Source organism: Pollachius pollachius (genome assembly GCF_949987615.1).
Source record: "Pollachius pollachius genome assembly, chromosome: 6".
Taxonomy (NCBI): Eukaryota; Metazoa; Chordata; class Actinopteri; order Gadiformes; family Gadidae; genus Pollachius; species Pollachius pollachius.
This window is the reverse complement of record NC_136939.1, coordinates 18,808,048-18,822,198: the sequence shown is the minus strand read 5'-3', so window position 1 is coordinate 18,822,198 and position 14,151 is coordinate 18,808,048. Positions and strand designations below refer to the sequence as shown.

Genomic DNA, 14,151 nt, shown 5'->3' with positions numbered 1-14,151 from the left:
CAGCATCCATGGCGAAGACAGTGACTACATCACCGACACTCATAACAGGTACCCCAAAAATATCATATTTGTGATTCGTCATGAATTTTATCCGGTGATAGTCAGAGAAGGGTATGTTTTGTGTTTGAAATGCGAATGACGCACCTCGAACAGGCGTCTTTTTTTACACTCTCAAGCCTTCACATTGAGAACCAAAATGTTCTGGTTAATATTCTTTGTTAAATTTGCTGATTGCTTTCATTGTGATAACATACAAACACATTACAAAAATTGGAATGGAAAGAAAGAAAATATTAGCAGCAGAGAATTCGGTTTCTCACGACCTCATGCCGTGACGAACGTTTCTTGTAGGAAGCCAGACGTTTTTAAGTAGGTTACAATATTACGATGATTTCTGTGGCATATGACTTTGTGTTGATGTAAATGAGGGGATTACACTACAGATTGTCATCTTTTGTTGCCTTGTAGACTTGCATTGGAATCTCAACTTTTAGTCCATTTTCTACTCTGGCCTATGGTTCTGCTACATAAAAATAATTAAAAATACCACATGACAAAAAACCTTTAAGTTTCTATTTATTTGGAAACATGTAAAAGTAGTTGGTTTATCCCTCAGTTACAAATTAAACAATAACATTTGTCTGAAAGTTCATGTTTTTGTTTTGTGTTTGTGTCTGCGTTTGTTAGTGTTGTGTGATAATGTGTGTGTGTGTGTGTGTGTGTGTGTGTCTGTGTGTGTGTGTGTGTGTGTGTGTGTGTGTGTGTGTGTGTGTGTGTGTGTGTGTGTGTGTGTGTGTGTGTGTGTGTGTGTGATTGTGGAGTGCTTGTGTGTGTGTTTGACTCAGTGAAATCACTTAGCCTTCCCAATCGAAACCTCTCACGCTACTTTTAACCTCATCATAGGCAGAGTTTAGGACTTTTCTCCATCCATGCTGCTTCTTCTTCCTCCTGCCCCAGGTGACCCAATGACCCCGACCTCACCCTGTCTCCTCCCCGACAAGAGGTCCCACAGCAGCGGGACCAGCTCTCCGGCACGCGTGGGCTCCGCTGGAAAGACAAGTAGGACACACTCTCGCAAACACACACACACACACACACACACACACACACACACACACACACACACACACACACAAACACACGTGTAAACTCTCTCACAGGCACACACACGCACACACACAAACACACACGAATGCATGGGACACGAACATACACACACACACAAAATGTTGTATATTCAGTGCAGTCAATAATCTCTATCATAATGTTAGTTTTATGAAGGTTTTGCGCATTTGGTAGAATATTCCACAATATTATTATGTCAGCAGCGATACATCTGCCTATTGTTCGATCACTGCTTCAGTAGCAAAAGCCTTCCATGGCAACAACAAACCGTTTATATTCAGCATCTATCCTATAAATACCACGCCAAGGGCGAATTGCACTTTCTCTGCCCCTCGCTCTTCTGTTCGCCCTTGGTGGTCTTGCCCCCCTAAGCCATTTAGATCACATTTACAGAAACGGAGGGCATGAAGTTACCGCCCTCTGCTGATGATCGTCGGTACTACACGCCGACGCCGTGGGGCTGAGGTCATACATATGTTACCGAAAGCTATGCGTGTTTTGCCCATGGACTTATTACCGTACTCTTCTCTCTTATTTGTCTCGTCAGCCCCGTCCACAGAACGGAAGCCGCAGATCAACGGGCATCCTTCACCTTTACATCTACCGTCGAGCCACAACAACCATGATACACTGCGTAAGTCTCAGGACAGATTAGGCATACTCAATCTGTTCAAGTTGTTCGAACAGTTTAACCTCTGTACGTCGTCTAACTATGTGTTGTTAATGATTTCCAGTGGAAGGCTACCTGAAGACAGATGACCGAATGCGTTTGGCCAAAGAGAGACGTGAAGAAAGAGAAAAAACCCTGGGTTAGTCTGTTGATTATTGATATATAGATTACATACATATTAGACTACAATATCATTTTTAAAAAGGGGGCTGTAGGTAACATTTTAGAGCTTTAATTTCAGTGTAATTTATAAGAAAGGCCATACTTATCCATCAACCATCAGTGAGTGAAACGATCTGTGAGAATATCAGCTTCTCGTTGACATCACCCGCCTGAAGATCTCGATGTGGCTCACAGTGTGGCTCACATCGAAAAAAAAGTATGGGTGTTGGTTTCATGTCTCCCCCCCTCCCCCCTCCCAGTGGCACGGGACCAGCTGGTGAAGGAGAAGGAGCGGCGTGCGCGGCTGCAGTACGAGCGCACGGTGGAGGAACGCTGGAGGAGGCTGGAGGAGCAGAGGCAGAAGGAGGAACTGAGGAGGTCCGCCGTCGAGGAGAAGAGGAGGCAACAGCTGGAGGAGGAAAAGGTTCGTACACGCTTACACAGCCTATTGAGCCACTAAGCACACCCTTTGAATCCCAAAGGAGCTTACAGCCAGAAACAAGCCATTGAGGAGCAGGTAGGGGTTAGGGAGCATCTGGGGCAAGAGAAGAACCCTTGCACCAGATCATGGGGGATGGACCCTCAAACCTTAAGGTTTGGAGTTCACCCTACCCACTACACTAAAAAAGTGTAAAACAACACAGCTCAAAATATAGTACAACACAATACTGCACGAAACACCACACCACCCCTGACTCAACAACACAACAGCACGCAGCACAATAAAAGCCACCAGGCCTTAAAGGCTGGATGTGTTTGCTTTCCAGGAGCGTTTGGAGGCTCTGATGAAGAGATCTCTGGAGCGAAGCCTGCAGCTGGAGCAGAGGAACCGCCGCTGGAACCGAGGATACCCTGTTACTGGCCCAGGTAGGACTACTGGGGCAGGTAGGACTACTGGGGGGTAGGATAACTGGGGCAGGCAGGACTACTGAGTTACCCTGTTACTGGGGCAGGTAGGACTACTGAGTTACCCTGTTACTGGGGCAGGTAGGACTACTGGGTTACCCTGTTACTGGGGCAGGTAGGACTACTGGGTTACCCTGTTACTCGGGCAGCTAGGACATGTAGGACTACTGGGTTACCCTGTTACTGGGGCAGGTAGGACTACTGGGTTATCATGTTACTGGGGCAGGTAGGACTAGTGGGATACCCTGTTACTGGGGCAGGTAGGACTACTGGGGCAGGTAGGACTACTGGGATACCCTGTTACTGGGGCAGGTAGGACTACTGGGGAGACCTAGCTACTGTGGTGACAGGTATGACTACCTTGGACCTCTGCTTCTAGGGCAGGTAGGACTACTGGAGCAGGTAGAACTATGCCTACTATGCAGAAGTGTGTGTGTGTGTGTGTGTGTGTGTGTGTGTGTGTGTGTGTGTGTGTGTGTGTGTGTGTTTGTGTGTGTATACATGCAAGCATGAGTGTTTGTGTTTGTGTGTGTGTGTTTGTGTGTGTGCGTGCGTGCGTGCGTGCGTGTGTGTGTGTGTGTGCGTGCGTGTGTGTGTGTGTGTTTCCAGAGCAGAATGCTTACTGCATACAGCAGACTGCTGAGGTGCGCATGAGCATGAAGGAGATTGTCAGTAGAGGGAAGGTTACCGCCACACCGCGGGGCTCGGTGATGTAGTGATGTGGTGCTACGCAGCTACTGTACAACTGCACGGCTCAGGCAGCCAAGCAATCAATCAATACAATCAATTATAAAGGAGAAATCATGAAGAAACACTATACCATTCCGTCAAGCATTTACTTTTATTTAATACTGGAAATAAACACACATTTTTCCTTTTCATTGGCAATATTTACCTGTTTCAAGATAAGGTATTCCTTTCCAACAAACACGGCACTTCGTGAGAACAAAGGACTCGCTGCTAGCGCAGCGCTAGCGGTATTCAGACTCAGCACTACATCCCCGTGTGGTATAGCATGTCAGCCCAGGTCAGCTGTTCCGCGGCGGGACCACAGGTAAAGTCTTTTATAACCTCTGCTGTCTCTGCTTTGCTCTGCTCCGTCCAATCCACTGTAGGTGACAGTGATAACCTACCCCCTCTCTCCGCTGCCTCCGCCCTCCCCCATGGCATTGCCTCCCCCCTTCCTGCTTCCAGCGAATCTGGTAAAGAAACAATGACCCCCCGACCCCTGGCCCCGACCCATGCTACCCCCCTACCCTGGCCAACCCCACTCCCTCCGCTGGTCGCACCAGTCCCCCCCTCCTGCTCTGTCCAGAAGAACCCATTCCTCAGTCCAAATCCCAGCTCGCTCTTTTTTTCCCATGATGCATGTTGATAACCAACTTTTCCAGGGGTTTGTTATCATCTGTGGAGGATGAGCTGTGGCAGTGATGCTGTGTTTGATGACATTGTGTGATTTTGTTGTTGTCATCCTTGTGTTTCATCTGAGTCCTCGTCTTTAAGGCGGGATTATGTGTTCTGTGAATATTGTAGTCTTCACCTCTGTGGTACTTTCTGCGTGGTTGTCTCTTGATGGTTGTAGATTGTCTCGTCTGACCTTATTTTAGAGGGGAACACACGATTATTGCAACAAAACTTAAACAGGTGTATATATTAGAAATATGATATGAGCCGAGTATGACAGTTCCCCTTTAAGAGGATGTGCATCACAGCATAACTGCGGTACACCACTAGCATCATAACAGTGTATTAGCTAACTACTAGTACTAACTCACTTTCATGTTCTACTTCCTAAACACTGCCTTTGTCCACATTTTGCCCTGATTATGAGGCAGAGCCATGACATCATCCCCACCACCTTAATCTCTCCAAGGCACCATTAGGCTGTCTATTTAGGCCATGGACACACTAATGCGGATACTTTTGAAAGCTCATATTTTTCTCTCAGTTATGACCCTTTATCCACAACAGCATTTTCTTCCAGCATCCAAGTTGTGTGGATGAATATGATCATTCTGAAAATAGTTGTCTGGCGTTTCAGTGTAGGAATGAAACGGAAGGTTTGAAAACCCTGTTGCTGTTATAATTTTGGATGGAAAGTGATGGAAAACTTTTGACAAAATATTTAGCCAGTGTCTTGTTGATATGGTCTTAATGGTGACATTAGTGTCTCCAGTCTGAGTTTGCTAATGAGCCAGTGTGAGAACAGCGGGGGGGTTACGGATTTTTATCTCCCACCACTTACACCAGTATTTCCACCCAATGCACCTCTCCAGATTATTGACTGCGTACTGCAGTCAATAATCATGTGGCTTGGCAAGCACTTTTCACTTCAGCACCGACACACATCCTCCGTTAGGCAAGAGGAAGGTCAACTGCCAAACTCAGATGTCATAACCAACATTCAAACTCTTCACTTTGCCTCTCGATATCCAGCAATTCAAATTTCTTTCCTGGCTTTTGTTTTAAAGTTTAAATTGTATTTATTTATTATTATTTGAACATAATCAACACTGTTTTGATTGTGTTGGTTATGAGCATTTGGACAGCCTTGGTAGTTGAACACTAACGTTGTCCAAAATAGAAGTACTGTAGAATTAAGGCAGAATGATCGTGTCTCTGTCTCGCCGTTTCTGTTGTACGTTTCGGTGTATGTGGCCGTGAATGTGTGTGAGTGTCTGTGAGTCGTGCAGTCCATGTGTTGTGCTGACGTTTTCATTATGGCAAGGAGGAAAACTGTCTATGCCGTTGAATTGCGTTATTTAATTGTTCTTTGTGTAAGCATGTATGTTTTCTGCACCTCATCCTACCCTAGCCTAGAATTGCCAACCACACAGGCAACCAAATCATTAGCCACATTATCACTTGAAATCCAATTGTGGATTAAAGAAAAAAGATCCTCAGCTTCCTGGTAGGCTCATTTCCTATCAACATTACTGGCTGTTTTCTTCCTGGTGAGTTCTATAATTACCTCCCTCTGTCCAAATCAGATTGGGGTGTGCTGCAGGCTAAGCTGGCCAAGCAAGATGCAGTTTCAGCTAATGGTGTCTTCACCCAATATCCCCGTTCTTCTGATGACATCTTCATCAAAAATAACAGTTAAATTCTACTTAGACAGAGGTGACCTCTTGCATTTTAACCAAGTATGATCTCCTTTTAATGTTGATAGTTTTGTGCATCTTCCTTCACGGACATATGCCACTAATATCTGTTTCCGAGTGGACGCAGGCACACCAAATTAAGGGACAAGTAGATTTAAAGAAAACTCTACATTTTAAGTTTCATCAATCTCCTTGGACCTTATTTTCAAATTAGGTGACCCCAAAGTGTACCCGACCCACGTGTTGGGAACCAGAGGTCTAAACACACGATCAGGGCTACAGTCAGGTGGAGCACATAGAGGCATTATGTCCCTGCCGTGTTGCCTTACTTAACTGCACCAGTGTTACCCCCACCTTCACATGTGGTCCCCCCTGAATGTTGGATGTGTCACAGCCCCCTGCAGCCCCCACAGATCACCGTACCGCGGCACACTGAACCCAGCCGACCACAACAGAGCCAGCCTCCAGGGAGGCTCTCAGTCCACCCCCAACACCCCCAAGGTCAGCCGGCCACCTGGCTCTACACTGAGGTGTAGAGCCAGCCTGTCATGTCTGTCGTGGTTCATTTGTGGTCCAACAGCAATTGGGAAAAAATAATACTTCTGTGATTTTGGGTGCTGTAGTGCTTTGTTAAAACTGTACATTTTGAACATCTTTGAATTAGTAATAACAGTAATTCGTAATTACATATTTGTTTTATAAAATCGTTATATATTAGGTATATATTATATATATTTTCTAAGTGCAGTACTAGTATTTGTATTTCCTGATTCTGAATGACGTTCAATCAGTCAGCAACATTATCAACCTAAGCAATGGAACTGCCAACCTCTCGTTAGTTAATATGTCACCAAACTTTTGGTTGGGTTCAGAAACAGCGCTTTCGGAGGGACAGACGGACGGCTTCTCCAGCATTCGGCTCTCCTCTGAGGAGACCAGACTCCCCGGCTCACTCCGGAAGGCAGTTCACCTGCCCGTCCTCCTCCAAGTAAGACCCCTGCTGGGATTCAATTGGTTCTTCTTCTCTATATAGTGCACTATTTGGGGCATCGCCATTTAAAAAAAATCTAGTTCTATACATTGTCCTAAAATACCCATAATGCACCATAAAAGATTTGTAGCACTGACTCTACATATATACATATATATATATATATATATATATATATATATATATATATATATATGTATATGCAGACTCTGAACATATCCTATGATGCAAAGTGTTTAAAGGTGACATATTCTACCACCAGGTGTGTGTGTGATTAGCCGTTACAAGGCCTTTTAAAATCTACCTCGTCTGACATCATAAGTGGGCTTGTCCACCTAGATGTGCGCTGGATAGACAGTTAACCAGCCAACCCAGTGGACTGTAGCAAACGTTGCTCATCTATCCATCATACGTCTAGGTGGACACGCCCACCTATGATGTCAAAAGAGGCAGATTTTCAAAACAGCTGGTGGTACATTTTGTCACCTTTAAAGTTGCAGTGTGTAGAATATAAATTGTATACAATATTCATATTCAAGTATGTTTTCACTAATCCCATGAAACCAAGGATTGTTGCATTTTTGTTACCTCAGACTGAGCCTTGTATACACATAGGCAGCAGGTCCTCTTCCAGCCACTGTAGCTGCCCGCCATGTTGCACCACCATGTCTCTACAGCAACCAAAAAAGACACTTCATCCTACATGCTTCACTTTTAAGATAATAGTCATTGGATAATAACTACTTTTTCTTTTTCACAGAGCGACATCCAAAATGAGAACTGCATCTCCTTGCTCAGCACGCCACCAGACTCCGTCCCCAATAAGACACCAGTCCAACCTTGTAACCAACGGCGACAGATCCAAATCCAGAAGGAGCGGCGGCCACTGTGAGGAATCCAAAATGGACACCTCTGTGAAGAGGAATAGTAGTGCGGAGAGCCCGGAACCATCTCCTGGACAGACGGCGAGAAACAAGGAGAAACCTCTGGTCGATGCTGGGACCAGTAAGGGCACAGGGAATGAGACTTCAGGTAAGGGTGGGTCCCATTTTGACAGCTGATCTTGACCCAGGTATCATAATGGCTAGTGGTTGCCAACCTTAAGTCACAACGATAACTTCGCACACACACACACACGCACACACAAACACACATACACACACACTAACACATACACACACACACACGCACACACATACATGCGCACAGTGTTAGTATCACTTTTGGCAGAGTCCCAACACGATTTTAAGTGTACCACTAAATTGTCATCAAAACCTCTCACAGATCACCTCATATGCAAACGGTAAAATATAAAAGTACTGAGCAAAGAGTGCCAGCCCCCCCAATATACAAAGTAATCACTGCAAGAGGCAATGGCCAGTGGGAAACAGTGAAAAGAAAAATATGCAACGCTGCTAATGCTCCCTGTGTGTTTATTCAGCATAACACAAATAAAAAAAGACTTCATTGGAAAAGGTTACAGTTGAAAACATATGAGGCAAAAAGCGAGCAGGGAGAGGTCAGGCTGCTACAGCTGGGCCGCCGCCATCTGTGTCAGAGCCCAAAACCTCTCATCTGGGAGTGGAGCACAATGATAACGATGATGACGAGGATAAAGATGGTGGTGGGGGATGTTGAGGATGATAATGGTGATGGTGGTGATGATGATGAGGATAATGATAATGATGATGATGATGATTCATCTTTATTATAATTTAATAATGAATGAATTACTTTTGTAGCCCCCGCAGGGAAGGTGTCTGCCGGTGCGACTAATGCTGAGGAGGCGTCCAGGCTGCTGGCGGAGCGCCGGCGCCAGGCCCGGGAGCACAAGGAGCTGGAGGACAAGCAGCAACAGCTGGAGAAGGAGGAGCGGTGAGCCTTACTCACACTGTGTGTGTGTGTGTGCTGTGTGTGTGTCTGCGTGTGTGTTTGTGTGTGTGTGCTGTGTGTGTGTGTGCGTGTGTGTGTGTGTGTGTGTGTGTGTGTGTGTATGTGTGTGTGTGTGTGTGTGTGTGTGTGTGTGTGTGTGTGTTTGTGTGTGTGCCTGCGCGAGTGGGAAGTTAATGTTGTTGTGACCTAAGGAGGAGGAGAGGAGCCGATTGGAGGATACAAAGGCAACGAGAAAATATGAACCCGAAAAAAATTCAAAGGAATAAGAAAGCATAAAATTAAAGGAAATATTGCAGTAGGAGAGTAGGAAGGTATATGAATATGATTTGATATGATGTTACATGCTATCTGCCTGTATCCGTGGGCCTATGTCTCCTCCCTCTCTCCATCAGTCTGAAGGCAGAAGCACTGAGGAGGGAGCTACAGAAGAGGCTACGGCTGGAGAAGGAGGAGAGGGACAAACAGGAGGAACTCATCCGACACCGTGAGGAAGAGGAGAAAAAACGACAGAAGGAGTCGCAGGACAAGGAGCTGCAGATCCAGAAGGAGATAGAGGTCAGAGTTGGTCCATCTTTCTGTTTGTTTGTACTCATGCATTAAAGGCAGGGAAGGCAAATTGGACAAACCAGAGTCAGAGTCAGCAAATTTTGAAAGTACCCAACTGACAAAACCCCACCCTTCCTTTAGGCTGGCTAGTCTTAGCAATAGGTCTGACTAGCCTTGTGGAAGACTCTGGTTATGCACAATGAGTTCATGGGCAAAGTCAACGCAGGTAGTTGGGTAGGAAGGAAGACAGATAGGCAGGCCCTCCAATCATTTCATTTTGGCCGAATTAAATGATTGGATGGGCTGATGACAGGCGTGCAACAGCAGCATTAATGTATTACATGCAGTTTCCGCAGTTTATTTCATTTGAAGTTCATGGTAGTATCCTATTCTTACCGGGAGCCTAGTGGCAGACTTCAAGGCATGGGGAGTTGTTTAAGGACATAGACAGTTATCTGTTCTTGATTATGTCCACACTACTTAATACTGTAATATCCCATCACAATATGAGAATACGACCCGGCACATCGGATCACAAAGTCATCATAAGATCTGATCTCGAGTGTCAAGGTCTGACCGTTAATGCTTCCCCGGCTGGGCCAGATTGTATCACGGCCCTATCTCTCTGTCTGTCTGTCTGTCTGTCTCCCTGTTTCTCTATATGTCTGCCTTTAACTGCAGCCACCTTTTTTTGTCCTTCAACAGAAAGAAAAATGTAAGGAAGAGGATGGAGAGGAGACCGAACGGCAGCGCCAAGAGCGGGAGATCCAGAAGATACAGGAGGAGGAGGAGAGAAACCTCAGGAAGAAGGTACTCCCATTTCTCTAAACTCTAAACACGCCAACAGAAGTTTCATTGTGCAATTAGTTTTTACTTTATGACTTATTAAACATCCTTGTGTGTTTGTACAGCGCATCGAGGAGATCATGAAGAGAACGAGGAAGGGCGAGGCAGACTTGAAGGTATTGTGAGAGGGGGTTGACCCTGGCGGTGCCACGCTGTAACGTGGCCACCAACAGCCAGGATGGCCGCCCTTTGCTGTCTTTGCTTCAATTCTTTGTTTTTGTAAAATGTCCTTATTAAACTCTTCATTTGGCCATACTCTGTGGTTTTTGTGTCCTAATTACTGCCACATGGTCTCTGTTCCATATTGAATCAGGAGGGACAAGTGGAGATGGTGTCTCTCTCAATACCAGGTACAGTAAGTCCTTTGGTCAACGTCCAAACCGTTGTCGCTTGGCTCGCTATCCCTGCCTGCACCGACCCTCCATCTCAGAACTGTGATACTGATGAACGCTGGCTCCTTATGAGATCCGTCTTGCTATATTTGAGCATGTCCAGAAGGTTACTCCCTCGCTGTTGGCTGTGCTAGTTTTCTCCTTGTTTTTTTATTTCAATGAAACCGCATGGCACTTTTCACACAGCATATGAATAATATACTCAAGATATTATCAATGGTGTTGGTGTGAATTATTTTGAACTACTAGTAATTTCAAAATAAAAGAAACAAAAAAAGGTTCTATGATGACAGTTGAGATCCTTCGATGACAGTTGAGATCACAAAATCAAATGAATTCCTGCAAGTGACAAGGCTTTCATTTGAGTTCATGAACTGAAAAAAAGGATTTTGGATTAATGAGCAATAGCAACTTCTTTTCTATTTTTAACTCTGTGCAGGGCACCTCAGGCACTGAGCTAATGACTGGGTGTATTTATAGACACTACACACGGGACGCATGAGTAAAAATGGGCCAGTTTCTGGATGTCCTTGGCCAGGTCTGTGGAGTACTCCCACTCTGAGTTGGAGGGGGGGTCAGTACAACGTTGTATTCTTTGTCCTCAACAGGGGAGCTCAGGACCAACGTTCACACTAGTGAAATGGCAAACGAGCAAGCCATCCAAAAGGTCACATTGCAGGTCAGAGCCCAGCTAGCAGCCCAGGCCAACCTGAAGAACCAGGGCTCCCCAAAGAAAGAGGTGAAGACAGAAGCCACGACCATGCAGAAGGAGCTGACGAGAGGGCCGGTCGAAGCGAACAGCGTCCATAAGCAGGAGAGTGTCACAAAGAACACTCCAGAACAGGCAGTGAACCCCGGGGCGTCCACCTCACCCCAGGACGCCTCAGTCACCACAAACGTTGTCGCGAGGGAGCAAGAAAGACAGCAGGTCGCTCGCAAACCAGAAGAGAAAGGCGTCACACAGGGAAGCCCTCAAACAAACAAAGAGCTGTCGAAGCAAGCCGACACCAAAGCACACCAACGAGAGAGCGTGGTCCCCCACGAGAAGAACGCCGAGCACCTGGCCAACACCAAGACCCAGAACCAACGCAACGCCGCAGAGGGCGGCCAGCAGAACGGCGTGGGGGTGGAAGGGAGCGGCGCAGGGGCGTCGATCCCTGAGCGCGGGGGTCATGGGGGGTCGGGGGAGACGAAGGATACAATGAGAGCGTCCCTCAAGCTGCTGTCGGTGGGACGTCCCACCACGCCCACCATCACCCTGGAGCCGCTGACCGTCAGGGGCCCAGGGTCTGGGGACGAGGTCCAGTCCATGGAAGTCAGGTGAGAACCACCCCCCCCCCCCCCCCCAGCTCCCTCTCTCTCCGGGTGTTGGAAGCATCCAGAAGGAGGGTGACCAAAACTGGTTGCATGAGCATGACTGACGTCTCCCCATTGGTTGTGTTGATACTAATGAGGACGAGGTTCCGGTGCTGTTCAGATGTGGCTGGATCTAAAAGGTCTGTTACTTTACCAGATATCGTACTTGGGAATATTATAATATGTAACATACTTCAACAATTTAACTTGACCATAGCTGTCCCTTCAAAAATGTATGCTGAAAAAATAATTTTGGGTTAGGGAATATATAACCATTATGTTATAATATCTCATATATGGTAGCTGACTCCAGACCTATTTGGAACCATGATTTTGAATTAAAATAGAATTGATTCATAGTGTTGGCTCTTGTGATCAAACCATTAAAAGACCACAGTATCAGGATGGACTGGGAGTGGTAAAGTAGAGAGTAGAGTAGAGTAGGCTTTCTGGTAGCTGTAAGGGTCCAACTGCTTTCAACTCCAACTGCTTTCCTGACAAGCTGGTTTTCACCTCCACTGGTGAAACCCCCACCCGGGATTTGAACGTGTCAGGATTTGGCTAAATGCGAGGAAAGTGTTCGTTATATATGAACACCACACCTTCTAATGTTTCAGCCCGGTGTCCAAAGAGGAATTGATCTCCATCCCTGAGTTCTCGCCGACAAACGAGACCCAGATCCACAGCGTGAGCAACAGCTGTGCCCTGGAAGACCTGTTAGACCTGACCGGCACCGCAGCCTACTCCAGACTCACTTCCGAAAGCCACGGAGGTGGAGACCTCAACAAGAACCTGATCCAGGGTGTGGTCAGCCCCTTGGCCGAGTCCAAAGTCATTCACACCTCCTCGGCTTCAGTCGTATCCTCCAAGAAACTCAGCATCCAGTAGAGCAGAGGAGAGGTCTTTTAGGTCCATAGGGTCCTAGAGATAGTGTGTGGGGTTGAGGTGTATATGAGTGTGTGTCTTTGTGTGTGTGTGTGTGTGTGTGTGTGTGTGTGTGTGTGTGTGTGTGTGTGTGTGTGTGTGTGTGTGTGTGTGTGTGTGTGTGTGTGTGTGTGTGTGTGTGTGTGTGTGTGTGTGTTTGGTGTGTGCGTGTATGTGTGTGTACAGTAATCTACAGGCTCAGGTATCTCTTATGCTGTTGGACTGAAGGTTTTCAGTAGTTAATTAGTTTAGAGAGAGGGAGAGAGAGAGAGATAGAGAGAGAAGAGAGTAATTGCTTTATGGTTTGAAGGGAGAGAGAGAGAGAGAGAGAGAGAGAGAGAGAGAGAGAGAGAGAAAGAGAGACAGAGAGAGAGAGAGAGAAGAGAGTAATTGCTTTATGGTTTGAAGGGGAAAATTACAGCAAAATGTGATCATGTAATGAATGTGTGTGTGTGTGTGTTTTTGTGTATTTGTCTGTGTGTGTGTGTGTGTGTGTTTTTGTGTATTTGTCTGTGCGTGTGTGTGTTTGTACATCCAATAGTTCAAGGTAGACAAGGGTAGATCGACAACAAAGTAACACTTTTCTCTGGCTTTTACTCATCCAGAATGTTAGAAAACAGAGCTCATCACAACTTCGTGTCGTTGCTCATCTCTGTTGTAATATTATGTCTAGTGTCTTGTTGGATGAGGCTGCTGCAAGGCTAATCCTGAAGGCTGTGTTAAGTGCTTATCCGTCCACATTATTTATCAAACCCAAACCTAGTCCACAGACAGAAAGGCATGGCAATGCAGTGCACGTCTATTCCAACCCCTGATTGGCTACTTCTCTCCCATACTGACTTCCTTAGCTCTTTATAATGGCACAACGACGCCTTTTAGCTCCTTTTAAGCACGCATGTGAGAGTGAGTGAAACAGATTGAATTCCAATTGATCTGATCAGCAGATCCACAGTACTGTGACTGCTTGTTGAGATGAAATCAGACCAGATCTGCCGATAAAGTTGCCTGTTTATGATTGGTTGAGGCTTTGATTACACCCTCAATTTATTGAAAATAATCAATGAATGTGACATCCCGGTGGTAATTGGTATTTCTTATTTAAAACCACAAATGGTGTATTTATGTTCCAGTCACTGTCCTTCCATGGAGGGTTCTGTTCACAAGAAAACCTAATCTATTCATAAATTCCGTAATGCGACAACATATGATTGTTTAACATATATGCCACTTCTGTTTCAT

At 45.9% G+C, this 14,151-nt stretch overlaps 1 protein-coding gene across 1 annotated transcript; it reads left to right on the top strand.

Annotated features, from left to right (window-relative positions):
* Positions 1 to 8: 8 nt before the first annotated feature.
* Positions 9 to 12,876, top strand: map7d2a (MAP7 domain containing 2a; the record flags this gene model as incomplete). The annotated part of the gene is made up of 17 exons (XM_079738011.1): positions 9 to 48; positions 958 to 1,059; positions 1,673 to 1,759; positions 1,860 to 1,934; positions 2,218 to 2,381; positions 2,725 to 2,824; positions 3,979 to 4,065; positions 6,359 to 6,465; positions 6,837 to 6,952; positions 7,716 to 7,987; positions 8,707 to 8,830; positions 9,241 to 9,403; positions 10,100 to 10,204; positions 10,306 to 10,356; positions 10,554 to 10,590; positions 11,241 to 11,952; positions 12,606 to 12,876. The coding sequence occupies 17 exons, from the start codon at positions 9 to 11 to the stop codon at positions 12,874 to 12,876; spliced, it is 2,613 nt and encodes an 870-aa protein (XP_079594137.1).
* Between the last annotated feature and the right edge of the window lie 1,275 nt (positions 12,877 to 14,151).